We start from the raw sequence: 26,609 nt of genomic DNA, 5'->3' as shown, positions 1-26,609 counted from the left end.
TTGACGTTAAACTTTTAGAACTTTATCTCTGCTTCTGGCTTACCTTTTGGTGGAAAATTTTTAAAGGACTTTTTACTATGTGGCATGCACATACTGGGCTGGGGTTGGAGGTGTGATGGCCACCCCCAGTTGGCGCTCCATGTTTACACAGAGTGTGGAGCTGGACAGCGATGATGGAGGGGGCAGTGCTGCCCAGAAGCAGAAGATTTCCTTCCTGGAGAATAACCTAGAGCAGCTCACCAAGGTGCACAAACAGGTAGGAGAGCTCCGCTGGCTTCAGCGACCGCCCTTTCCTTCCTGGAAAGCAGCCTCACCAGGTGGGCCACAGTTTGGAGAGAAGGCTCTGAAGTTGATAGCAAAAGGGATATACCTTGTCAGTGAATGTGAATGCTGGAAGGGTGCTTACAATCCTAGTTACTTCTTGATGGGCATGGTGGCATGCCTATGTAGTCCCAGCTAGTTAGGAGGCTTACGTGAGCCTACCATGTGAGACCAGCCTGGGAAACATATCAAGAAATGATCTGGAGAAAAACTAACAATAAGAATCTTTTAGTAGTGATTTCCTTGATATATAAAAGAGTTTCTCTAATGGCAGCCAGCTATTAAAGATAGAGTGGGAGCTCTCTAAGTTTGGGGAAGTGAGGCATTCAGAACCCTACCTTTCCATCCTGCCTTTACCCCAACCTTGGACTCCAGTTGGCCTGTTTCCTGTGATGCCCCTGAGGCCTTTGTGGCATCTAAGAAACACCAGGCACGCCCATTAAGCTGGTTCAGGTCCCTTTCGCACTTTTTTTTCATTGTTTTGTTTGTTTTTGCTTTTTACAACCAAGGGAGGAAGTACACAGCTTCCTTCCCATAGGTAGGAGAACAGGGATGTATCAAAACCAGTCCCTCCCTCCTTGCCCTGTTGCCCTGTTCCTGGTGAGCTTGGGTACCCTCTCTGACCATTACCATGCCGTGACATGTGATCAGTGTCACAGAGAGTGATAGCCATTTACACAGACACGCGCGCGCGCGCGCGCACACACACACACACACACCAAGCACTTAGGCAGGTCATTTGTCTTCATCTTTTCTGAATACTGGCATACTCCTTACTCTTGGGGATGGGACAGAAATGGTCCGACTGTTTGGACCACATGGCCACAGGGATGTAATTTCCTTTGACATGTTCTTTTTCAACGTGCTAGTGAATGGCATTTTCCCCTAGAGGCAGGATGATAGATCAACATGGTTGAAGTCATTCCAGCAAATGGTGAGAATTACGTAGGCTGAAACGTTCAGGCAACTTGAAATTTGGCTTCTGCAATCCATTATTTTATTCATGGGCTCAAGGAATACTGATTAAAATCCTAATTTCTGCCAGGCAGTTGCTGGGGTGGGGGTGGGGGGTCAGTAAAACAGGCCAGACTTGCAGGAGCTGGCTTTGATACCTTCCCAGTTTTCAAAATTTTCTTGATCTGCTTGGATCCTGACAATAGTGGCATTCAGTAGTTTCTTTGTTTTATAGATGTGAAACCCCCCAAAACATGTGGTACTCACATAATTTATACCAAGTTGGGTGGCAAGAAATAATGGGACTGACACTTGAGCCCACATTTCACCCAGGGTCAGCCTGTTCCTTGTGGCTAGATGAGAAGAAACAAACACTCCCCTCTTTTTTTCCTCTCAGCCTTTGTATCTGTGATTGGGCAGGATCCCAACACAATGCTAATGTAGACTGATGTTGACATGAAGAAGCACCATAGAAAGTTCCAGAACATGCATGTGTTTCATACCCTGCTTTTGAACGGACTTTAAATTTCTCAGTTTTCTCATGTTAATCACACTTCTCATGCACCAACAAAACAGGAAATAAGTCTTGCCTCAAAGTTTTGTGAGGCTAGAAATAGCCTTTAAATTTACATCTTTCCCACTCCCCAATTTCACATCCAGTTAACCCAGCAAACTAGAGTCTCAGGGCGTAGGATTTTTCCTTTTCTTTACCACTCACTGTTTCACTTGTTCAGCTGTTGCTCACTCTCATGTGGCTGTCCAGCCGGCAAGTGGTAACTGTGGCCCCCTTCACCTCTCTTGGACAGCTGGTCCGGGACAACGCCGACCTGCGCTGTGAGCTGCCCAAGCTGGAGAAGCGACTTCGCGCCACCGCCGAGCGTGTCAAGGCCCTGGAGAGTGCACTGAAGGAGGCTAAGGAGAACGCCATGCGTGATCGCAAACGCTACCAGCAGGAGGTGGATCGCATCAAGGAGGCCGTGCGAGCCAAGAACATGGCCAGGAGGGCACACTCAGCCCAGATCGGTATGCACAAACCCTCAGTGATCCATGAGGGGGGACCTATAGGACCCCCTCCATAAGATCCTGCTGATCTGAAAGGTTGCAAACCTACAGAACTTGGCACAAACCCTCAGTGATCCATGAGGGGGGACCTATAGGACCCCCTCCACTAAGATCCTGCTGATCTGAAAGGTTGCAAACCTACAGAACTTGGCCTCTCATGCTCATCCATGGGAAGCACCTGCTGCCCCATCATGAGACATGCCCTTTGCCCTGGGCTCTTGAGAGCTGGAGAGCTGGGCCAGAGAAGCCAGCTGGCTTTGGAGGCAAAGGTCTGGCTAGAATCAGAGCCACACTCTTGGGAATATTGGTATTCATATTCTCAGAAAAGCCTGCAAGGTTCCTTGTGTTCTGCTCCCAGCAAAGCTATAAAGAAGCCAGTATAGAGCCAGGGCCCCCGGGGAAAGCTGCTTGCAAGTGCAGGTCTGGAATAGCCTGGGAAGAGCCAGGCTGGCAACAGTGAGCGGGTGTGGCATCAGGCTGGCAGGGAGCCCTGGAGTTCCAGCCCCTAGAGGACCTACATGGATAGATTTGGGCATTTTGCCTATTTATGAAAGACAGTGTAGCTACTGAGTCATGGCCAGGTTAAAACCATCAGAATGAAAAGGGATTTAGGGATGTTCTCTGGAGAGGTTTTTTTTTTTAATTGAATACATGTAGTCTTACTTCCCATCAGATATTGCTGTCTTGTGATGTCTTGTGAGCCAGCGATTTGATGTTTCATTTAAAAATCCCTTAGATTAGTGATTCGTTGAACCTATTAGATTTCTCACCCTTTGAGAATCTAGGGCAAATTGGACTCTGTCCCCAGAAAACTCAGCACAAGTAGAATTCTGCATCTGGTTTTAGGGATTATACCGAGTGCTGTGAAATCCATGGGTCACCTGTAGATCAACCACAGATTAAAATCCAAAGTCCTTTCCTTCAGATTCTTTCTTATTTATTTACCAAATGTGTGTGTACATGTGTGTGTGCGTGTGTATGTGACAGTGTAATACTGGGGATTGAACTCAGAGCCTCACACTCTCTCTTGGCCTTTTCTGCTCAAGGCTAGTACTCTACCACTTGAACATACCTTCATTTTCTACTCTTTTTTTGTTTTTTTCTTTCCATATATATTTTTATTGTAGAAATACTGTACAGAGGGGTTACAGTTACATGAGTTACCTCCTCCTTTGTTTTTCCCCTACCATCCCTTCCCTTCCCACCTCCCCAACTCCTCCCCCCGAACCCTGAAATTGTAAAGTTCGTTTTCAACATAGTGTCTTATACATCTCATTGTTACAATGAGTCAACCGATATCCTTATTTAAGCATTTTGTTATATCCCTTCCCCTCCTCAAATATAAAAATGTACATACAAGATGCAGGGCACTGGAATCAAATACAGTGAAAACAGGGGTTATACCATAGGGAAAGAACATACAAAAGGAACAAGAGAATCACATAGTGCATTATAAGTACATTAAAAACAATAGCAAGAAAGAAAAAAACCACTTGTGTCCCTGTCTTGGGGTTCATTTCATTTAACATCATCTTATATGGTCATGTACATAGCTTTTAACCATTTTTACTTGTCCTAGACATGTACTAGTTATTTCAAATAAGGGAAACCATGGGACCTATGTTTCTTTGGGCCTGGCTTACATCACTTAATATAATTCACTCTTTACTTTTTTGCTGATTAAGTGGAGATAAGAGTCCCATGGATTTTTTTTTTTTCTGCTCTACTGCTTTCAAACCGTGATCCTCAGATCTCAATCTCCTGAGTAGCTAGGATTATAGGCCCGAACTATCTGCACCCAGCTTAAACATCGTTTTCTTAAAAATAAGTGGATGGTTAAGTTCTCTCTGCCCCCTGAACATGTAGGTACCATGGATCACTAACGGCACTGTGAAGAGGTCAGGCTTCCTGCTTTCAGAAAGGTTTAGTGATGTTGATAAGCACTGTGATTCTTGTCACCTGAAATGGTAGGTATTTGGGTTGCTGCTCCACTTCCATCTGAACATTGTTTTCTCTCCTTTTGAATACAGCTAAGCCTATCCGCCCCGGACACTACCCAGCATCATCTCCAACAGCTGTTCATGCCATCCGAGGGGGAGGAGGCGGCTCTTCAAACTCCTCTCACTACCAGAAATAAATAGAGTGAGTTCCTGCTGTCTGGGGGTGGTTTCTCTTTGGGACAGTCCTGGGGCTTATTTGGAGGCAGAGTTTTCTACTTGAGCTCCATGCATGCGATCTTTTAGATGAGAATTGTCTTGGGACTCCAGACTTGGCCTGGGGTCCCCACTGGGACATCTGGGGCTGGTTGGGAACCTGAGCCAGGCCTGGCCTGATCACCTCCAGGAAAAGGTGAGGTGTGGTACATGACTCACCTGAGCTTTTCTTTCATCCGTGGGGCTCCCCTGTGCAGCCAACATTCAGAAGGGCATTACCTGCTTGTCAGCTGCAGTAACTGAGCAGGCAGAAGTGGGAGGTGGCTTCAGGTGTCAGCAACTGAACAGGAAGAGCCCCGGTTATTGGCTCATCTTTTTCTACTTACTATCTGACCCCAAAGAACAGGGTTTTAAGGTAGTGTGCTCATTTACATTTATTTAGGTGGGTCTAGACGACTTTTTCTTCAATATAGTAGTCTCTAAGTCTCTCTGCCTATAACCCACATACCCAACGACAGAATGAAAGTGCTCTATGTTTTAGGAAAGAAGAAAAAAAGCAGAATCCGAAGCTTATCCTTGGTGACTAAATAGAGAGGTTCCTGGGTAGCCTGGCAGACAGCAGATGGCCAGAAAGCTTTGTTTAGCAAATCTCTGACTGTGTGTGTAGATGGGGAACATCGTCCTTAGACTCTGAGCAAGGCAGATGAACTTACACCTTGAGAAGTCTTGATGTTCATGGGTAATTGAACATGAAGAGCCCAGGTTATTGGCTCATCTTTTTCTACCTAGTATCTGCCCCGAAGAACAGGGCTTTAAGGAACTGTGCTCGTTTACATTAGTTTAGGTGGGTCGAGACCACTTTTTCTTCAAGAACGAGACCTTTCTGCATTGGGGTAAGAGCTGGAGCCCTCACTCAGATGTGATGACAGCATTGCTAAGGCTCAGCAGAAAGCTCTGGAGATGATTTGGTGGCCGGTCCTGGCAAGCTCTCACTTGGACTCGGCAGCGGGCCACCTTGTTCATAACAATTGGATATTATGCCTTTGCTGTTGATGGCACGTTGTCAGTATTGAGGCTGATCCTTGAAGGGTCTGAAGGATCATGTTGGGCAGTTTAGAGCAGATAAGCTTAGAAACAATGGCCTCAAACTGCAGTGGGGGCTGGAGGTGGAGCTCAAGGGTGGACCATGTGCCTAGATGCAAAAGGCCTGGGATCAGTTTCTAGTACAAACATTTTCAGCACTGATAATGGTAGCTATCTATCAGCATCATGGTGGCACCAGGGGCCAGGCTCCTGGAGTAACTTGAGGGTTAGACTTGTCTTTACCATGAACCCTAGGCGGTTTGGATGTCTACTACAATCAGAGAACTACTATTCTGCTGTTGCTGTGGCTTCCATAGGATGGAAGTTTTCACCTTTCTCATGTAAAATAAGTCTGAGGGATTCTTGTCAATGGAAACTTAGTCTCTTAACTTTAGACTCACTTCCCTCCAGAAGATCACCTCATGGTCACAAAGTGACTTCTACACTTTCACCCCTCATGTCTATGTTTCAAATGCAGTCTGTAAGAGGAATCAGGGGAGAGGCAAAACCAGCCCTCCTGGCTGAATCAGCATCCTTTAAGTCGCCTTCCTTCCAGAAGCTCCATTCAAGCTGATGCCTTCATCCCTCTGACGTCTAGAGGCAAGGCAGGCTGAAAAGGGAGTTTGAGGACCAAGAGAGTGGATGGTGGATCTAGCAGCCAGCACTCTGTAGTTCCCTGACGCTATTGAGGAGCTGCTCTGGCTGTATGCATTGTATACATTATTCCACCTGCTGTATGTATATGTCTGATTCCTGAAAGTTTTTAGTAGGTACATTGGTCCAAAAATGATATGATGGATAGTCACAGTATAGAATCTGATAGCCTTCCAGGCCTACATTTCATGTAAGGTCCATACAACCAAAGGTCAGTCATTTATCACCAGTATGACCTCTTCTGCTACTGATGATTGAAAGTCAGGACTTTTGGTGAGACTTTCATGACCTTCAGAATGACAGCCCAGCCCAGCCTCATCCATCAGGCAGTTGTGTGTGTATAGTGTGTGTGTGTGTGTGTGTGTGTGTGTGTGTGTGTGTGTGTGTGTGTGTGTGTGTGTGTGTGTATGAGAGAGAGAGAGAGAGAGAGAGAGAGAGAGAGAGAGAGAGAGAGAGAGGGAGAGAGAGGGCAGAGAGGGCAGAGAGAGCAGAGAGAGCAGAGAAAGAGGAAGGGGGGGATATGTACTGGTACTTAACTCAGGATCTGGGTCCTATCCCTTAGTGTTTTTGCTCAAGGCTAGAATTCTAGCACTTGAGCCAGAACTCAACTTCCAGCCTTTTACTGGCTACTTGGGAGATACTTGCTGCCCTGGATGGCTTTGAACTTTGATCCTCAGATATCAGCCTACTGAGTAGCCACTGGCTACTCGGAGGTGAGCCACTGGCACCTAGCTTTACTCATGGTATTCTATTTTATCTAAAATTAAAACTTCCTTAATTCTATCCATCTAGCTCTATCATTTATCCATCTAGTAGGTAAATACTTTTCTCCCACTGTCATTTGCCAGGATGATAGTGTGGTTGAAGGACTAACTCTGAACAGAGGATCTGGATTGTTGTCAGATGCCAGGTCTTTCACTTTAATTAAATTACTTGACCTCAATCAGTTTTCTCACCTGTGAACTGGGGAGAAGCTTCTACACTGACATTGACATGAAGTTAACATGGGTTCTGCTTCTGACCCTGGTGGCATATGCCAAATGCTCATGAAAGTGCTAATATGGATGAGTGCAGAACTTGGCACCCAGTTGCTGGTTGATAAATGTTGAATTTGTTCTCCTTTATTAAAGAGGGAAAATTAATCTCTTTGCTACTTTATAACCACTTGACACTTCTGACACCAGATTCTGCAGTGGTTATAGCTGGGTGTCTGACCGTCTAGTTCAGTTCTGACACTGTCTACTTGGAGACAGATGAGCCTGCACAGACCCGTAGGACAGTCCACCCTCTACTTCAGTCTTGGATTGTGACCTGTGCTTCTGGATATAAATCAAAGATCCAACACATCTTTAAGCTCAATGAAACTGTTCGAGCAGCCCACAGAAACTCGAGGGATTACGTTACTCATATTTACCCAATTGTTTTTAACTAGAAATGATACAAATGAACTACAGATGAACACAACAAGGCCTAATGGATGTGTGTGGATCCTCTGTAGGAGTCTCCAAACCATGATCTTCAGAATCTCAGATTCCTGATTAGCCTGGCAGCGATGTGAAGGATGTGGGGGTAGAGATGGGTGCCTGTTTACTATAAGGTGGGAAATACTGCAGCTGATTTCTAGGCTGAGCAGGAAGGGTGGAGGAAGAAATGTGGGTGCAGGGAAGAGACAGGTAAGGTGGGAAGGAAGGTTAAATGCATCTCATCTTAGTTGCTTCTCTTGTTGAGCAAGTAAACCTTGTTTATGAGCACAGAAGGCAGAGGATAGGAGGTGGGGCTGCCAGCGTGAGACCAGCAAAGGGGAAGTGAGCCTCTTGGACAGTGCCAAGTGAGTGCTTTTTGAGGCCTCATGCTTAGTTCTGTACAGACATCTGTCCAACTCCCTTGTTCTGAGGACCATGTTCATCACTGGTTCCTGGCAATGCTTTTTCAAGCCATCCTGGGACTTGTCAAAACATAACCACCAGATGGCGCCAGGGGGGCATTGCTGAAATGTTGGCTTTAAAAACTTAGAAAGCAGAGAAGCCTCTTTCTTTTCCATTCCTTTCCACTCCTCTCCTTTGTTTTTAGAATGTTATGCCTCGAACTTGAGGAGTGAAGAAGTACTTTTAGGCAATGAAGCTCACACAGTTCTGAATGGCATATATTTATATATGTATACATTTTAAATAGCACACATTTTCTCCTTACACAACTAGGCAAACAATTTAAACCACGGATTAAAAAATTAGAAATTAAAAACCACAGATTAAAAAAAATGCAGACTACTCAGCTTAATATAGTTTAGTAGTCAAGTGTGGTGGCATACACCTGTATTCCCAACTACTTGGGAGGCAACGCTTGAGAATATTGTGCTTCAAGACCAGCCTGGGTAAAAAGTTAGTGAGACCCGCCCCCCCTCCACTCCATCTCAATTGGGTGTGGTGACTTTTGCCCATAATTTCAGCTACAAAAGAGGTACAAGGAGGAGGATCATAGTTTGAGGTCAGCCCTGGAACAAAATAAGACAACCTGTCTGAAAAACAATGAAAGCAAAAAAAGGACCAAGAGTGTGGTTCAAATGGTAGAATGCCCGCCTCAAAATTGCAAAGCCCTGAGTTCAAACCCCAGTGCTGTCAGAAAGAAAATTACTATAAGATAATCATGACATGACCCATTATTCTGTTTGGTGAAATGAAAGCACTGAAAAAATCCCAGCCTGCCTTCATTGAATCTTTCTTCAAGCCAAGACACAGCGTTTTCTACTGAATCCAGCTCTTTGCTCCATAGCTCAAAGATTATTAACGTTGTGAAAAGTTGTGCCAACCCTGTCATTGCTATAGTGAATGTGAAGCTGTGGGTGTGTGGAGGTAGGCCGGAATGTGAATGTGAATGTTTGAGATTTCTGTAGCAATAAACACACAGAATTTTGATATTTTGAGGACTGTACTTCTACCAACAACTCTGTGTTAGGCCTAGAAATGGTATGCTTTTTTGGCAAACTTTCAGAACACATTTGATTTTTTTTTTTTTTAATCACAGTGACACAGACAAAAAAAACCAAACAAACTCATTTGAGGCTTTTACAGTACACCTGAGAAAAGCAAAGCAGTGTTTTTCTGTTACCTGGGACAGGGCCCTTGTACCTCCTGGCAGAACCCCTGGTTAACAGAGCCATAGCCTGTGAAGGAGCCCAGGAGATCAGTTGTGTGCTCTCTTTCTCTGTGATCTCTCTCACATCTCCTGAGCTAGGGACTGACCTCAAAAGATGGCTGTCTTTCTAGATCTCACTCTAGAGTGTCTGTTGTGAATATATTCATTGTTAATATGTGTAACATTTAACCTTTTAAATGGTAGGATGACAACCTAAGTAATGAAGATCTGTCAGCTTTCACCGCTACTTATTTGTGACATAATGGTCAGCTGTAACTGAGACTCTGAAATCCTGGATCCTTTGTTACCTGTGGATATGCTCCATTGAGAGCTCCGGTAGAGCCACTAGACCCAATATCTGAAATGCACAAATCAATTTTGAGTCTCAGAAGTCCCATCGTAGGAAGATGCAGTGAAACTCCAGGTGTACAGCAAAGATATTTATTATTTTCTAGCCTACCACTTACATCCCAGGTTTCCGGGGTTTTCAATGGCCTGTCCACTTTGCCACATTCACTACCCACAGTTGAAGTTCTCAACTTCATGTCTTCTGCCTCTTCCATCTACGAAATGAGAAAGTCCAACTTTTCTCTGAACCCCAGGCCGAAAGGAGCTTCCTCTCCCAGCATTTGGCTACTTACTGCAACAGCAAGGCCCTTTCTGACTGGTTCTTCCTGTGTGCCATCTGTTTCCTTGTTTGCTTGTCTGACCCACTACTTGCTGTTTTCTGTTTCTGAATCCTGCTTATTTTGCATTGGACTTTACTTTGACTTTTCTCCTGGTTTTGATACTCTACTAGTAAATAAATGCCTTGTATGTACCTAAGTGCAGACTCTCTCCTCAGCAGATGTAAGTTCACATGCACACGGAGCTGGGCCAGGAGTGGTTCTCAGGTTTAGTCTCTGAAATAGTGAACCAAGGGTCTCACAGATGGCAGTGGCATGAGGGAGCCATTAGCCATGTGTGATCCACCTATCAATCACCAGGCTATTCATCCTGCAACTAATGATTTCATCACCCGCTGGAGGTACACACAGGGAGGACTATGCCCAGGACAGGGTAGCTGGGTGGGCTCAGGACCTGTAGTCCTAGCTCTCATGCCCCGAGTCAATCACTCCAGCTTTCTGCCTCTGGAACATGTGCTCACCACCTACCTTCCTACAGGGTGCCGTGAGGGTATGTCAGTCTACCAAAGGTTAGACTATGCAGGGCATAGAACGAGCACTCAGAGATATTCTGAGGTACTTGCATTACCCGATGCTGCCTCCTCATCCTGTGTTCCAAAGACAAGGGAGGAGCTACTTGGACCTAGTGCCTGTTAGTGGTGGTCCTGACCAAGTACTTCATCTTCTGTGTAGCACATCTCAAATTTCTTGGTCTCACTCTCTTGAAAAGGATCCATGACATCAAACGACTTTAGTATTTATGGGTTATACTTACTCATATGTATTGTGTAAATTACGATGAAAATAAATATTGTCAGGTTAATTTAAAATAATTATAAAACCCATAGTTGATGCCATAAATGCCATTGTGTGTGTGTGTGTGTGTGTGTGTGTGTGTGTGCATGTGCGCACACTTGTATGCATGTACATATACTTGCTGGTCCTGGGGCTTGAACTTTTTTGCTCAAGGTTAGTGTTCTACCACTTGAGCTATAGCTCATCTGCTTTTTGGTGGTTAGTTGGAGATGAGTCTCATTGACTTTCCTGCTTGGGCTGGCTTTGAACTGTGATCCTCGTATCTCAGCCTCCTAGATTGTAGGCTTGAGCCACTGGCAATTTCTTCCTTTCTTCCTCCTTTCCTCTTCTTCCTCTGTTCTTCTTCCTCCTCCTCTTCTTCCTCATCTTCTTCTTCTTCCTCCTCCTCCTCCTCCTCCTCTTGCTCTTCCTAATGAAAAATAACTATTAAGAGAAAGGCTTAGCCCAATTACACCATTTTACATTTTTGTTTTGCTTCTTTGATGTTTGGCTCAATAGTTGACAGCTGCATTGATTCTCCTGTCTGTTTCTACACTTTGTACCTGAAGAAAAGTGGCCTTGTCAGGCGGGAGATTTCAGCCTCTGAACACAAAGAAGGCAGTGGCATAGAAAAATCAGTAATCCTCAACTTGATAGGCTTGTCTTCTGGGTGAGAGAAGAGAAAAAAAAGTCCCAGAATACCTGGTGAAAATTAGTCTCTTGCAAATATTGACTAATCTTGTAGTTTTGTTTATGAGAACAAACCTGCAAAACTACAGATGAATTGCAAGTTCAGAGAAGGAGGGCAGAGGTAGCTGCAGGCAGGCAGGCACCATGATGGGCATTTAGGGCTTTGCAGCTTGTACCTGGAGTACACAGGGAAACAAATGCAGCTCCCACTCTTGCCTTGTTCTTTCACACTTCTCAGTTTCCTGTTTCTCAGAGTGGTAGATTGTAGGCAGTGCCTCTAGGACACATTGTACCAAAGCTTCAGAAAGATGAATCCACTCCCATGCTGCCAGTGTTAAGTAAAGCACATTGGTAATTCTTGTAATGTGGGATTGAACTATAAAAAGACACAAGAAAGTATAAATCTGTGTACCATTTGGATTAAGCTTAAATCTACTGCAAGCAATTGCAAAAGCCAAACTTGGAGGATTGGAATCTCTAAATACTTCTTGTGAAAACCCTTTATATATAATTCGCTTCTTTCTGCAGCCTTCCCCACCTCTGCTAAAGAAAGGTGATACATATATATATATATATATATATATATATATATATATATATATATATATATATTTTATTTCCTTCTAAATCTGGTCACACGTTGCCACTCTGAATTATCATCCCCAGGTTGGCACAGTCTCAAAGCTGGTCCACTAACGGGTCACTTGTCCCAGTCCCCTGCCATTAGATGCATTTTGATTTGTTTGAACAATCTAAGAGAGGGTCAACAAGAAAGTGCTAAATAGTCAGAGATTTCCAGTCTTTCTGGACTGGACACTGTCAGCTGTGGTTTCTCTAAACCACTTGTCTTTAAATTTTAAATTTTATATCCATCTCACGTTTGAGTTTCTCAGAGAGGATGGGCATCCAGGCAACAAGGAGGATGGATGGGAACTTCAAGGTCAATTCATTTTTCCTGGGCCTGTTGGAGACTCAAGGCAGGGAAAGCCCATGACGATTTTTAACTCCAAATGAACAGGATCCTCCTTGTCTTTGGAAAGAAAAGACTGTGTATCAGGGAGTTCCTCTACTTCCCCTTCCATCCCCTGGTCACCATCTCAGTTCTGTCCCATTGTCCCTGAGGTGATTATACTCAGAAGACTAGGCCTCCTTCATGGCCCCCACTTCTTTCAGACTGTTGGCCCAGACATGCCCCATCTTGCACATGGGGGAGGATGAGGGGGTTTGAGCAAAAAGCCTTCTGTGGCAATTGTGTCACTTCATGGTCTGCTGGAGTTATTGAGGCTGCACTGTGGAGTTTGAGTTTCTAATGCTTGCTGTGTCAACACAGGTTGGCTGCAGCCCTTGGATCAGGCTGTAATTCCACAATGTCAAGTATGTGCCCAGCACCTCCCTGCCTGGAGGCGCACAGGAAGACCATCCCCACTGCCTGAGGTTGGGGTGAGGTGCTGAAAGAAAGGAAATGGAATTTCAGTACTGGTATTCCAAAAACTACTACTGCGCTTCTGGGGTTTCTACTTCCTGACTAAAGAGAAGCAGAATGGCCAATGTTAAATGTACCCTTCCCAGGTGTAGCACCTGTGGGCTTGTTAAAGAACCTGCACACAGGCAGCTATGCAGTTGTGGGGGATGATACAGTTAGAGGAAAAGAGTGTGGTGACTAAGTAAGTTCCTCAATTATTTATTGTTTGTGTCAGGAGGAGTTGGGATTCTTAACAAGAATGTGTGGTTTTCTCCTTCTACTCAATTTCTGCTCCTCTCTGTTTCCAATTACTTTTCTCTAGTCTACTTTTATAACCCCTTTCCATACTCTGAATTTTTCTATTTATATATAACTTATATCCCATTTATTTATAAAAAATATGTGAGTTTGCTTACAATATTGTAAGATATAAATCATGAGAGTGAGGAGAAAATTAAAACAGGCCAAGAAAGTATTACAGCAGGAATCTGAGATGTTTGCTGCAGCTGAGCATTGATTTAGATAGAATTCTTCTGGAGCAAAAGCAGGATGTCAGGGTATAGAGTTTTTATTTTTATTATTTTTATTTTTACTTTTTTTGGGGGGTCCAGTCATGGGGCCTGAACTCTGGGCCTGGGTGCTGTCCCTCAGCTCTTCAGCTCAAGGCTAGCGCTCTACCACTTGAGCCACAGTGCCACTTCCAGCTATTTTCTTTTTGCTTATGTGGTACTGAGGAATCGAACCAGGGTGTCATGCATGCAAGGCAAGTGCTCTACCACGGAGCCACCTTCCCAGCCCCTAGAGCTTTTATTTTTTATTTTACTTTATTTCATTTTATTTTTGGTTGGCTGTGGGGCTTGAACTCAGGGCCTTGGCACTATCCTTTGGCTTTTTTGCTCAAGGGAAGTGCTCTACCACTTTGAGCCACAGCTCCACTTCTAGTTTTCTAGTTAGTTAGAGATAAGAATCTCATGGACTTTCCTGTCTGGGCTAGCTTTGAACCACCATCATCAGATCTCACCTTACAAAGTAGCTAGGATTATAGGCATGAGCTGCCAGCACCCTGACTTATAGATGTTTTTTTGTTTATTTGTTTGTTTTAACAAAGAAGAACAGCTGGACTTTTCTGAGTGCCTGTCATTATACCATCATTTAGTTTCTTGAGAATAAAGCTCTATTCTCTTCACCCCCAGAGGACATGGTCCAGAACCTGAGAGGAACCACTTAGGAACTGGTCTATCCTCTCATTTTGGAGACCTGTCCAGGGCCAGAGGAACCTCTGCTAGGTAGTGGAGTGGAACTATCACGTTCACTGAAATAGCCCAGACTCTGAAAGACAAGTATTGAATATTTTTTCCTCACATGAGAAAACTAGACCCTTAAAAGGTAAAAAGGAAAAAAAAATGTCACGATTACAGATGGGAGGCTGTTTGGGTAGGGGCTGGGGTGGTGAAAGGAGAGTGATTGGTGAAGAATATGATCAAAGTTCATTCTTTATACACGTGTATGAAAATAGAACAGTGAGCCTCATTAAAACAAGAGCAGAAGAGCATAAGAAAGTATAGTAGGGCTGAATATGATCAATATGTCTTAGGGGATATGATCAATGTACCTTATAGGATATATGGTACTGCTGTTGCATTGAAACCCTTTTGTGCAATTAATATATTCTAATACAAATATAAAAGGGGGGTGTTGTACTCGGGAATTTCATTACTCTGGAAGGGGTAAAATGATCCTTTTGGAACTAGAACCTCTTCTCATAGAGAGCTCCAGTCCACCATGCCTGACTCTGAGCCATTTTGTTTGATCGTCTCCTTAGGGAAAAGGAGTTGCCTTGTGATAACTGACTTTTGGAAGAGAATGTTGAAATTGTGTCAGGACAGAATACTTAAAACCAGGATGTTGGAGGCTATGTTAGGTACCTAACAGCCATGTAAAATCTTTCTGTATATAATACTAGTTGCATATTGAAATGATAATAATTGAAGCTATCAGATTACATAAAATGTTATAAAATTAATTTTGCTTGTTTTTAATTTTTTTTGTGTGTGTTAGAACTAAGGTTTAAACTCTGGACCTTAGCTTTTTTTTTTTTTTGTCAGTTGTGGGGTTTTGTCGGTTGTGGGACTGGGCGCCGTTCCTGGGCTTTCTTGCCCAAGGCTAGCACTCTACCACTTTGAGCCACAGCTCCAAGTCTGGTTTTGGGGTAGTTAATTGGAGATAAGAGTCTCCTGGACTTTCCTGCTCAGGCTGGCCTCCAACTATGATTGTCAGATCTCGGCTTCTTGAGTAGCTTAAGATTACAACATGAGCCACCAGTACCCAGCTCTTGCTTACCTTTTTTTTTTTTCCTTCTCAAGGCTGGCACTCCACTGCTTGAGTCATAGCTCCACCTTCTTTTTTTTTTTTTTTTTTTTTTGCTGGAGATGAGATTCTTTAATTGGAGATGAGATTCTTAGGGATCTTTCTATCCAGGCTGGTCTTGAACTGAGATGCTCACTCATATTTAAGCTTTCTGAGTAGCTAGGCTTCCAGGTATTAGCCACCAGTGCCCGGCGCTGCCACCAGTGCTCACATTTTAAACACCTTGAATTTCAAAAAAGCAATCCTTTGCAGTAAATTTCTGCTGAGTCCTCTAACTCCTGTCTCCTCTCTGGTTCTCTTTCAACAGATCTGACTCTACGTAGCATGTCAAGGACTACATTAATCACCACTTCCTTTACTTCCCTCCCACCCCCGCCCCCACCCCCAATGGTTTCCATTTCTTTTCCATTTGCTTACTCCAGCCATCTGCAGTACACCGGTTTCAGGTGTGTTGAGCTATGTAGAATTTCTGTGTGTACAGATGTGTACTTGGACTTTTCTCTTTCTGAGAAACTGGAAGATGGTTAGTGAAGACCCACTTACTACTGTTACCACTGACTCAGCCTCCAGGGCATTGGGTGGTCTCTGGGGGGTCCTTGGAGCTTCCTCTCTCTGCAGTACACAGTCCCATCGGAGTGCCCTGATGTGCCATTCCCTAGGAGGGAACAACCAAGTGCCGGAGGCCGGTGGCCATCCTCTGCCTCCACTGTCTGGTTTCCTGTAAAATAAACACATTACTTTATATTTTTAGGGAACAAAAAAGTGCTGCTATAGGGTTCAAAATTTTCATTCTGAACACTTTTCCGAAAACAAATTACCCCAGAGGAGCATTTTGAATATCCTGGTTACATCTTGGAATCTGTGATATACACCTTTTAGTATGGCACCTGTTAACAATGCAAAGCAAATTTCTTCAAGGCAGAAAAACAATCCAACAGTAGCAATGCCGAGTTTGTTCATTCAAACACAGCTATGTAAATGTGAAAAGTCATGAGATTCACCTCTGAGCTACCTGCTACTGAACCTGCAGCAACTAGTCTCTGCTGGCCCTGTTGATTTGAACATCATACCTTCGAGAGTGTTGAAAACTACTGCAAGTTGGATGAGTGGAGATTGGCTGCCCTCCTCCTCGCTTCTTCCCCGATCCTTCCAGAACCTGCATTGGGGATGGCTTCACCATCTTATGCTTGAACAGGTACTGCTAAAACAAAACAAAACAACAAAATATTCAGCATCATTCCAATAGTTGAAAAAGAAAGCTCTTGAGGAAAGTAATTAACAAAATCTGCCTGTCTGTGAATAAGTTGCCATGACATTGTTATTTTAAGTCATCATTTTAGGCTATGTATTTGGATTCTCTCTTTGGCACCAACTAAGATTTGTGTTCTAAGCACAATTAGAAGAAATCAGTATAAATGAATTCCTTTCTTTTCTTTTCTTCCCCCCTTTTTCTTTCTTATCTATTACTTTATTCAAATACATGGCTCTAAAGCAGACTCCCTTAACTTCCAGTTGTGCATATTAAAAGGATCAATCTCCATGTAGTAAGCTTTGAGGGAAACTGACAGAGCTTCAAGTAAGCTGATCATGTCTGCTGCTATTGTTTTGAAAAAATTGGGAGTAAATCTGTTGACAACACAGCTAGCTGCAGTGATATTTCCCATCCTTCATCATACATGCCCAAGAAGTGCAAGCTGACACTGTACGTGCCCAAGAAGTGCAAGCTGACACTGTCTCCTGTGGCTGTCCCACTAGAATGATGTGTGTGCTAGGAGAGACTTTGGGCTTTCTTGTGGCCATAGGAGGATGGATCTGTGTGTGTGTGTGTGTGTGTGTGTGTGTGTGTGTGTGTGTGTGTGTGTGTGTGTGTGTGTGTGTGTGTGTGTGTGTGTGTGTGTGTGTGTGTCCCTGCGTGTATATGTCCACGTGTGAAGTGCATTGGCTTCTAAAGTTTTTTTGTGTTTTTTTTTTTTTTTTGGTGGTGGTATTGTTTGTTTTTGCCAGGGGGCTTGAGTTCAGGGCCTGGGTGTTATCCTTAGCTTTTACACTCAAGGCTAACACTCTACCACTTGAGCCACAGCTCTACTTCTGGCTTTTTGCTGGTTAATTGGAGATAAAAATTTCACAGACTTATGCACTTGGGCTGGCTTCAGACTGCAATCCACAGACCTCAGTATTCTGGTAGCTAGGATTACAGGCATGAGCCACTGGTTCCCAGCCTCAAATTCTTATTGTATAAAATTTTCCTAACAAAGCAATGCTGTTTTGACCTAATTTATTTGTTAAATGTTGCACTTTGTGTTTTGTTTGGTGGGGGAAGAAGAAAGGAAAGGGAAGTAGTTATTTCATTACAATAATGATTTTGCACTCACTCACAAATTTTTATTTTATTTTATTTTGTTGCCAGTGTCTATCCAACATAACAGCTCAACTCCTATTTGGAGTCTGATAGAAGGGTCCTTGTAGGACAGGTATCACAAACCTTATCAGGTAATAACAGATGCCACAAATTGTACACTTGTTCATATGTGTGCTTCTGACTGTGGAAGGTAAAACACAAGTCTTTGAGAGGATTGCCAGTTAAATTATCATCATCCATACTATATACTGTTGTCCATTGGGCAACTGTATTACTTGAAAATTGAACAAGAGACTGATTTTCTTAGCTTTCGTCAATATCCATCATAAGATGGATTATTTTAGATTCTTTCCAAACTAATTTTTCCCTGGGTGCCCTTTTTCTACTTCTGAAGATCGCTTGGCCCTTTCATGTTTCAAAAGGAAACGTTCATTTGTAGTTCCATATTACTTGATCTCTACAAGGGCCTTACAAAATTCACTTGACTTTTATTCACAGAGAAAGTTAGCTTTGATGTCCTTTAAAGATAATTCGGCTAGTTGCTGATCAGCCAGTCAGTTCACCTAGCTTCAATCTTTATAGGATCTCTGATCTAATTTTCCTACACTGTGATTAAAAGGTAGGCACCTCATTGGATTGCATTATGTAGTTATTCAAGTGGACACCTAAATTTCACTTTGTATAATGAGCCAGTTGTTCTATCAGGACCTATTATGTTTAGGTTTAGGCATGTTTTAGGCATTTTACAAAATGGTACACCTATGCAATTTTTTTATTTTTTAGACATGACTGCTTCCTATATTGTAAATGTAAAGCCTCATTTCTGAACCTCCAAGTATATGATTATGTTCTTTTGATTGTATACTGCTTTTACTAGTGTGTATGTATGTAATTTTTTTCTCTTCTGAATAATTTTCTATTTCATGCTACTTCTGGGAAGTTTACTCTTTGGTGCTGTCAGAGAATAATTGGATGATTTGTGCAAATAATCTCTACCTGCAGGATGATGTGTTGCTAATTTAAGAGAATATTGTTTGAGATACAAGATTTACGGTTAGAACTTGAAATACATTAATGCCAACTGAGTTTTTGGTCAATTACTTAAAGAATTCTGTATGCACATTATCTTTTCTTCAAATGCTGTACAGTTTGCTTTTATTGAATGTCAGGTAGTAGAGACAGAACAATAAGAGTAGTTAAGATTTTAAAGGAAATAGTATCATATGATTAACAAAATATGAATTTGTAGAAATATGGGGATAAATAAAAAAATGTTTGTCTAAAATATAGTATCTAGTGACTTTTTGAAGCCCTTGAGTTCACATAAGCAAGTGATACTCCAAGACAAGAATCATGCCTCAGCAGGATCCAAGGGGAACTTACCAGTTCCACCTTCCTGGAGGAATAACCAAACGTAAATAAATGCTTGTAATGATCTTCTCTTGAAGTGCTCAGTTCAGCAGGGCAGGCGCCATTGGGACTCTTAACTAGAAGACATATTGGAAAGTTCTTCATTGGCAGAATGTATGGGATGGTTTTTCTTCATTATCTCACCATTGTGTCATCACAATTATCTCGAATAAGCTAGAGTCTACCCTACTATAAAACAACTTCAGTTAACACTAACAATTTAGACATTTTTAAAATTTAAAAAGGTATCAAATAAGAACCAAGCAATTGCTGAAGGAGTCACCAAACCATGAAGTTGGCTTACTTACAATGAGTCTAACAGTTTTAAAGACTTTCCACGGTGTGCAGCCATGGGGGTGGGGAGGGTGGGGAAAGGGCATCCTGTAGCATTACATGTGTCTTGTTTGTAAAGTGTGATGTGTACTGCAGATGTGTGTTCTCTGGGCTTTATGTATCTGTACAGTAGTTTTCATTTTTAAAAAGTTGTGCACAAACTTGTTCCTGTGGTCTGAGGGGGAGAATGGAGGACCGGTGCAGTACGAGAGTACGTGCCTCAAAGGATCTGGAAGTTACCTTCCCCTAGCCCGTGGAAACTTTTGGTTATCTCTTGGATTCTAAGATGAAGATTTATGGTACTCTGGCAGATTGCATGTTGTATAATTTGAAAAATACTAAAAATGGATAATAAAATTGAATTAAACTTTGGCTGGTCTGTGTTTCCTTATTTGGTCATCATCCTTCAGGGCCTTTCTTACTCAGGTTGTTAAAATGGTAGGTGTAAAGGAGCCACAGTCTGCCCTGGAAGGATTGCATTTCAACAAGCAGCCACTCTGATGTGCAGCAGGAACAAAGTCAACTTCACTGTTTGCTTTTTTTTTTTTTTTTTAACTTTGCTTGAATATCTGCTCAATGTTGTTCTTTTCATTGAGTCATTCAAAAACAAAATACCTGTTTGTCCTACAACTCTGAACAGATAGCTGCAGATTTTTAAAAAAGTGTCTTATGAGCTGTGTGTGTGTGTGTGTGTGTGTGTGTGTGTGTGTGTGTGTGTGTGTTGCTCATGATCAAATCCAGGACTTTGTGATTGCTAGAGAAAAATTCAATCACTGAGTGATGCCTTCAGCATCCATAACTCAAGCCTATAATCACAGCTACTTCAATGCTGAGATCGTGAGAACGTGAGATTGAAGAATTTCTGTTCAAGGTCAGTCAGGACAAAGCATTCAAGAGACCTTGTCTCAATAAAAAGTTGGTTGAAGCAGTGTACATCTGTCACCTGTCATCCCAGCAACACAAGAATCATAAATAGAAGGATCACAATTTAGGCTAGCCTGGGCAAAAAGTAGGACCTGTTCAAAAAACAATGTGAGCCCAAATGGCTGGGGAGCATGATTGAAGGGTAGAGCACCTGCCCAGCAAGAACAAGGCCCTGAGTATTGCAGTCAATAAGTAAAGGAAGGAAAAAGGAAACGGATCCAGAGAAGAAGCTCAATAGATTACTCTATGAGCTAATTTCCTGAATTTCTGCCTGAGAAAACAATTCTTCTAATGGAAGACTAGAGAGCATTGGCATCCTTTTGCTAACCAATTGGAGCCCTGTATGTGCTGAAAGTGTGTTGGCATTTTGGGGGAATGATTGGGCTGTTGGTATTCCTATTTTACTACTTAGTATAAGGCTACAGATCTGAGATCCGTTAGAAGATAGAGACCCTGGAGTTAAAGCTTTTGGAAATAAATGGCAGGACATTGTGTGTGTGTGTGTGTGTGTGTGTGTGTGTGTGTGTGTGTGTGTGTGTTAAATTATTAGATTTCTTTAAAAGACTTACTTTGGGTCACTGAAATCTCATTACCATTCATGGAATTGTGTATGTAAAGATCCTTGTTCTTATTTTTGCTTGTTTGTTTGTTTGTTTGTTTGTTTGTTTGTTTGTTAGGTCTGGTGTGGTTAATGGTAAGAGCCAGCCAGTAAGCCTCTTTATTTTAATCAATTAAAAATGGAAAGGTTGAACGCCAAGTGAATGGTAATGAATGTACTTGGCACTGAGATGACATGCTTCTATGATTTTTTTTCTATTTTTCTTGAAATTATTCTCCAAAAACTCAAGAACTTGTTAAAGGTAAGCTCCAGTATTCCAGTGTGGGTAGGTGAATTCTCAGACTGACACCTGTTTAAGGTGGGAAAGCAGTCCTCAGAAAGAACAAGATTACAAAGCAAAATTCAACATAGATGGCAGTGACCCCCTACAGATCCCAGCATGCATCAGCCAGCAATGCAGTATGGCTGCTCTGATAAGTTCCTAAGTGTCTTTGTGAAGGTTTCCTGCCTTAAGCTCTGCACTGTTCTGGGGCTTTGCTTGGAAGCACAAAGCTGGAGTGTCTGAGGGACAAAATGGAACTAAAGCAGTGATCTGCAAAGGCAATTACCACTGATGTGTGTGTGGCAGGCTTACATCTGGCATTTGTGACAGGCTACATCTTGCGATTTGTCTTATGTACCTGATTCTGATTGTGCAGAAGCAGGAGGCTTCTCTCCTGACACATCAGATGAAAATGTGGGATCATTTGACAGAAAGCCTACTGAGCCATGGGATTTTTTACTTTCCCTTTGGCATTTGGTGGTTATTTATCCAATCTGCAAAGAAAACACCAATTTCTCTGTGGTTAGTTGGATTCAAAATGGTTGATGTTTTTAAAAAAAAAAAAAAAGCAAAAATCTTACAGGTCACCCTCACGGCAGGTCTTTCTTGCAGCACCCCGGATGACAAAGCTTGAATTCTCCATTGGCTCTGCTCCCCCTGTGCAGCAAAAGAAGTTTCCGCTGACTCAGGTCTCCTTCTAGCACTTGCCAAACTTTAACCCTGACCCATGACTGGATTGCAAATAGTTCTCATAGGGTATAGCTCCTCCCAAAGATTTACCCACCACAAAATCTGTTTCCTTCAGGATGTGTATATGAAATTAGAGAAATTGACTAACTTGTTCTAGATGACATGAAACGGCATCAGGAGCTTGAAGTGCTCGGAAAGGACAGAAAGCAGTCAATTCCAGAGACTATTCTGGCTGTGAGCCAGACACTGTTTTAAGTGCTTTACATACATTAATCCATCTAATCCTTCTAATAACCCCATGAGCTAGACACCATTATCTCCCCATTGCAGGCAAGGAAAGGACACCGAGAGGTTAAGTAGTTTGCCCAAGGTCTCACAGCTAGCAAGAGGAGAAGCAAGGATTTAAATCCCCATAGTCTTATTCTGAGGTTTTGGTTCTCAACTACTGGTAACACTGCCTCAAAACAGTGACATGGATGTGTGTGTGTGTGTGTGTGTTGATAAATATAATGATAACAAGCAGCCAATCTCTAAAAACCCGTTGGTAAACAATTTATGAAAACGTTAGTGATGGGAGCTGTTGGCTCACACCTGTAATCTTAGTGACTCAGGAGGCTGCCATTTTAGGATCAGTCAGCTGGGGAAGAAAAGTTTGTGAGAAGACTTATCTGCATTTAGCCATCAAAAAGCCACAAGTAGAGCTGTGACTTACGTGGTAGAATGCCAGCCTTGAGCAAAAAAGCCAAGTGAGATTGTGAGGCCCTGAAATCCTGCATACTTTATACTTCTGCAACTATTTGTAGGACTTGAAGGCCTCATTGTTTTAAAATGGGGAGTGAGTCAAAATAACCAAGGAGAAGCCTACTGCAGGCGGTGCAGTTCCCGGTCTGAACTTCCTGTTCTAAAGGAAGGCTGCATTTCAACCGTGCCCTTACCCATGTCAGACCCAGGCTCCAACATGACACAGCACACTATTAGTGCCACAGTCACTGTGAGTTTGACAACTTATGTCTTTGGGACATCATCTATCTCTGCACTTGCACATCTGTAGCAGATCTCTTCCTCGGGTTCTTTTCCAAGTACTTATCAGCACTGCCCATCTCATCGGCTCTTGGAGAAAGTATGGATGGCACTGGAGGGGCATCCTTACATCCACAAGGATATCTGAAAACCATCACAGCCCCCACTGAAGACAGATGACCTGTCATGATGATTAATTGGATCTCATTTTAGAGCTTTATGTTTTAGAAAGAGTAAACATGCCAATCATACCACACATGCATATGCAAGCCCAAGTACAGAACAAGGTAGAAACAGAAGTGGGATTTCCTTCCTAGCTCCCTTTATTGAAGACTCCATTACCTGTGCCTCTCCTGTCTTGGGATATTTCTGATACTGTGGTCTGGGAAGCCCAGACTCATGGCAGATGTCCAGCAAACAGAATGCTAACTCTTTCAGCCAATGCCCTAGTAGCTGCCTGCCTACACCCCTGGCCTCCAACCCATACCTCCAGTGTCCTTGCTGTCTTCTAATGCCCCCTTCTGGTGTGGCAATGCAACTGCAAAATTCTCCTGAACTTTGGGCTATCCGGCAATGACATTGCAGATATAGTCTACAATGGGAAGAAAGATGGACTAGGATTGAATCTGACTCTGAACTACCCATCCATCAGCTAGAAACATGGTCAACATGTTTTAACTATTCAGAAAATCAAGCACCTTATCTTTCACACTTATATTATTGAGATTTAGCTCATTGTCCTCTATTCTTAATAGTGTGTTATAGGGATTAAATGAGAAATTGCGAGAACGCATTTGGCCCAAAGATAAGGGAGTGTTAAAAAAAAAAAAACTTTCCTAGAAAAGGTATTTCCCATCTATTGCCTTCTATCTTATCACCAACAGAAGAAGAGAGAGAGGCATTAGGAATCATCTACTTTTTAGCTCTTTATTTAGAAACCTTCCTTTTTCTCACTCTCAGTCAGCTGGGGATAGTATAACAAAAGTATCACAGACCAAGCCAAGTGCTGGTGGCTCAAGCCTGTAATCCTAGTTACTCAGAGGCTTAAAATCTGAGGATCATGGTTTGGTGCCAGCCCAGGCAGAATAGTCTGTGAGACTCATCTCCAGTTAACCACCCCAAAACCAGAAGTGGAGCTGTGGCTTAAAGTAGTAGAGTGCTAGCCTTGAGCAGAAAAGTTCAAGGATAGTGCCCAGGTCCTGAGTTCAAGCCCTGTGACTACCTGCCCCCCCCAAAAAAAAAAAACCACAAAAAAATCACAAACCAGGTGCCTTATAAATAACGTGCTTATTTTTCACAGTTCTGGCGGCCCAAAGCCTGAGCTTAGGATCACAGTTTGAGGGTCCTCCTTCATGTTGCAGACCCTGACTTCTGATAATGTACTCACACAGTTGAAGAGAGTTCTTTTGGCTTTTTTTAAGGGCACTGATCCATTCTTGAAAAGATCCTCCTCATAACTTGTTCTTCAACTGCCCACTCATAATGTTGTCACATCGGGACCAGGGTTTCAGCCTATGAGCTGAGGTGTAGGATACATGCAATTCATTGTTCTCACTTCTCTTTTCTTTTAGGGGCCAAACCACTCTTAGGCTATTGTGATGAGTCAGCACATATCAGTCCCTGTGAAGAAGCTCAAGGAAAAGGGTTTCAGGCCAGTTTCTGTATTGTGCCTTGTGGCTTTTCACACTGGAGGCTCGTTAGGACTCAAAGTTCTGACCCCAACTCATGATTCAAGTTCATGTAATTTCCCACATATAAGAACAGAAACCCAGTAATTATAGTTAATGCTGAGAAATGAAATCCCAGCAGGATCTTTGCAGGAGCTAAGCAAGTTCCCTAAAGGGAGATTAAAAGACTCTTAGGAGTCATTTAGCCAAGCTGTATACAAAAGCACTCAACTTCTACTGGTATCTGAAAACAGGATCTTTTCTGTAGCAAGCCCAAGTATCTGAGAACTCCTTTCTGTATCAGACCTCACTGCCCAATTCAGTCCTCTCCTCAGCAAAAGAAAAATATTGGGCTGGAGAGGTGGCTCAGTGGGAGAGTGCTTTCCTTGCATGCATGAGGCCCTGGGTTCAATTCCTCAGCACCACATAAGCAGAAAAAGCTGGAAGTTGTGCTGTGGCTCAAGTGGTAGAGCTCTAGCCTTGAGCTGAAGAGCTGAAGGACAGCGCCCAGGCCCATAGTTCAGTTCCCACAACCGACCAAAAAGAAAAATATGATCATAGCCTCTGCTTTTTATGTATTGACTCCGTTCAGGTGGTAAACCCATAAAGGAACCACAAATCTCAGGAGGTGAAGTAACTTGTTCAAGTTCACATTGTTCTGTTGAGTGGAAAGCTTGGATTTCTTCTGTTACTGCCCCTTCTCTACTTGTCATTCACAAATCTATCAAGTTTTATCAAATGCATTTCACAGTTTTCCTTACGAGTTATAAATGAACAGTGCCTTTCAAATGGACTTTCAGTTGACTATATTGATAGAACAGAATACATGCAGCATATGAGAAAACATCTGGTAGATAATAGAAGCGTCGAATAGAAAAGGGACATTAAGATTGAGAATCAGCTGGTTCTACCCAGCGAGGTCAGATGAGTTCCTCATAGCATTCATGCAGCCAACAGATAATCCCGGCCCAGAACATTCCCCTCAATCTGTCCCTCTAGCCTGTGGCACAAAAAGATCAGAGCTGTAGTGGCAAAACAGGATTAACGATACTGCAGCCCTTTCTAACATAGTTTGATTAACCATTGCTATTTGTTATGTGGAAATGTTTGCTATTGTCATTTGTTGAGTTTATACTATGTGCCAGTGGCCCTGTGCACTTCAAGTCTTTTTTCCCCACCAGTCCTGAGGCTTGAAATTAGGTCCTGAGCCCAATCCCTTGAATTTAGGGCCTGGATGCTGTCTCAGTATATTTGCTCAACCATAGCTCTACTTCTGGCTTTTTGATAGTGAATTAGAGAATAGAGTCTCACAGACTTACTGCAATCTTCAGATCTCAGCCTTGAGCAACACAACAACATGAAGCAGCTGCTCTGACCACAGGGCCTCACTCCCATGGATCTGTGCCAGTGCTACAGTTGCAGGCATGAGCCACCAGCACGTGGCATCACTTTGGGATTCTGAGACTGGAGTTTCAGAAGATCCATTCTTCCCTTATGAACCAAAAGCTTCTAGCACATTACCTAATGACCTAAAGCACCTAGTATCTTATTCGATGTCCAGTAATAGTGCTACATGTGCTTTCTGGAATCTTTTACAAGGAAAAGATGAGAAGTGTTATTAATCTCAGTCTACAAATGAAGAAAGCTAGGTAGCCCAATGCTACAGAGCTGGGAAGTGGTAAAAATGGCATCACAGCCCATGTTCTTAGCTACAGGGCTGAACTTTCCTGGGGCTGCCTCATTGCCAAGGAGGACAGCAGGGAGAGAGCTCCAGTCTTACTTACTTCACTCGCAGATCCAAGTCACCTCACACCGGAGGAGCAGAATTCTGTGTGCAATAAACTGAAGCCTTCTGCCACAGTGTTAGCAATTATTCATTCTTTCACCTATTATCTGAATACCTGCCTTATACTCAGCAGAGCTGGGTAGAGGTGGTGACAGGAAAAGATAGACTCATTTCCTTCAACACAAATTAGAAACAAGTGAA

General features: G+C 42.9%; 1 protein-coding gene across 1 annotated transcript in view; it reads left to right on the top strand.

The window, feature by feature from the left end:
- Kif5c (kinesin family member 5C) overlaps positions 1–19,812 on the top strand; it is a 160,794-nt gene extending 140,982 nt beyond the window's left edge. Inside the window, exons 23-26 of the mRNA XM_070023492.1 lie at positions 152–256; positions 2,082–2,298; positions 4,368–4,479; positions 15,646–19,812. Of these exons, the coding sequence (XP_069879593.1) occupies positions 152–256; positions 2,082–2,298; positions 4,368–4,474 (429 nt within the window). The 3' untranslated portion in view covers positions 4,475–4,479; positions 15,646–19,812. The remainder of the gene's footprint in view (positions 1–151; positions 257–2,081; positions 2,299–4,367; positions 4,480–15,645) is intronic.
- Positions 19,813–26,609: the final 6,797 nt, after the last annotated feature.

This window comes from Dipodomys merriami, unplaced genomic scaffold (genome assembly GCF_024711535.1).
Source record: "Dipodomys merriami isolate MVZ:Mamm:240054 unplaced genomic scaffold, mDipMer1.0.p SCAF_1, whole genome shotgun sequence".
Lineage (NCBI taxonomy): Eukaryota > Metazoa > Chordata > Mammalia > Rodentia > Heteromyidae > Dipodomys > Dipodomys merriami.
This window is presented reverse-complemented; position numbering and strand designations above follow the sequence as displayed.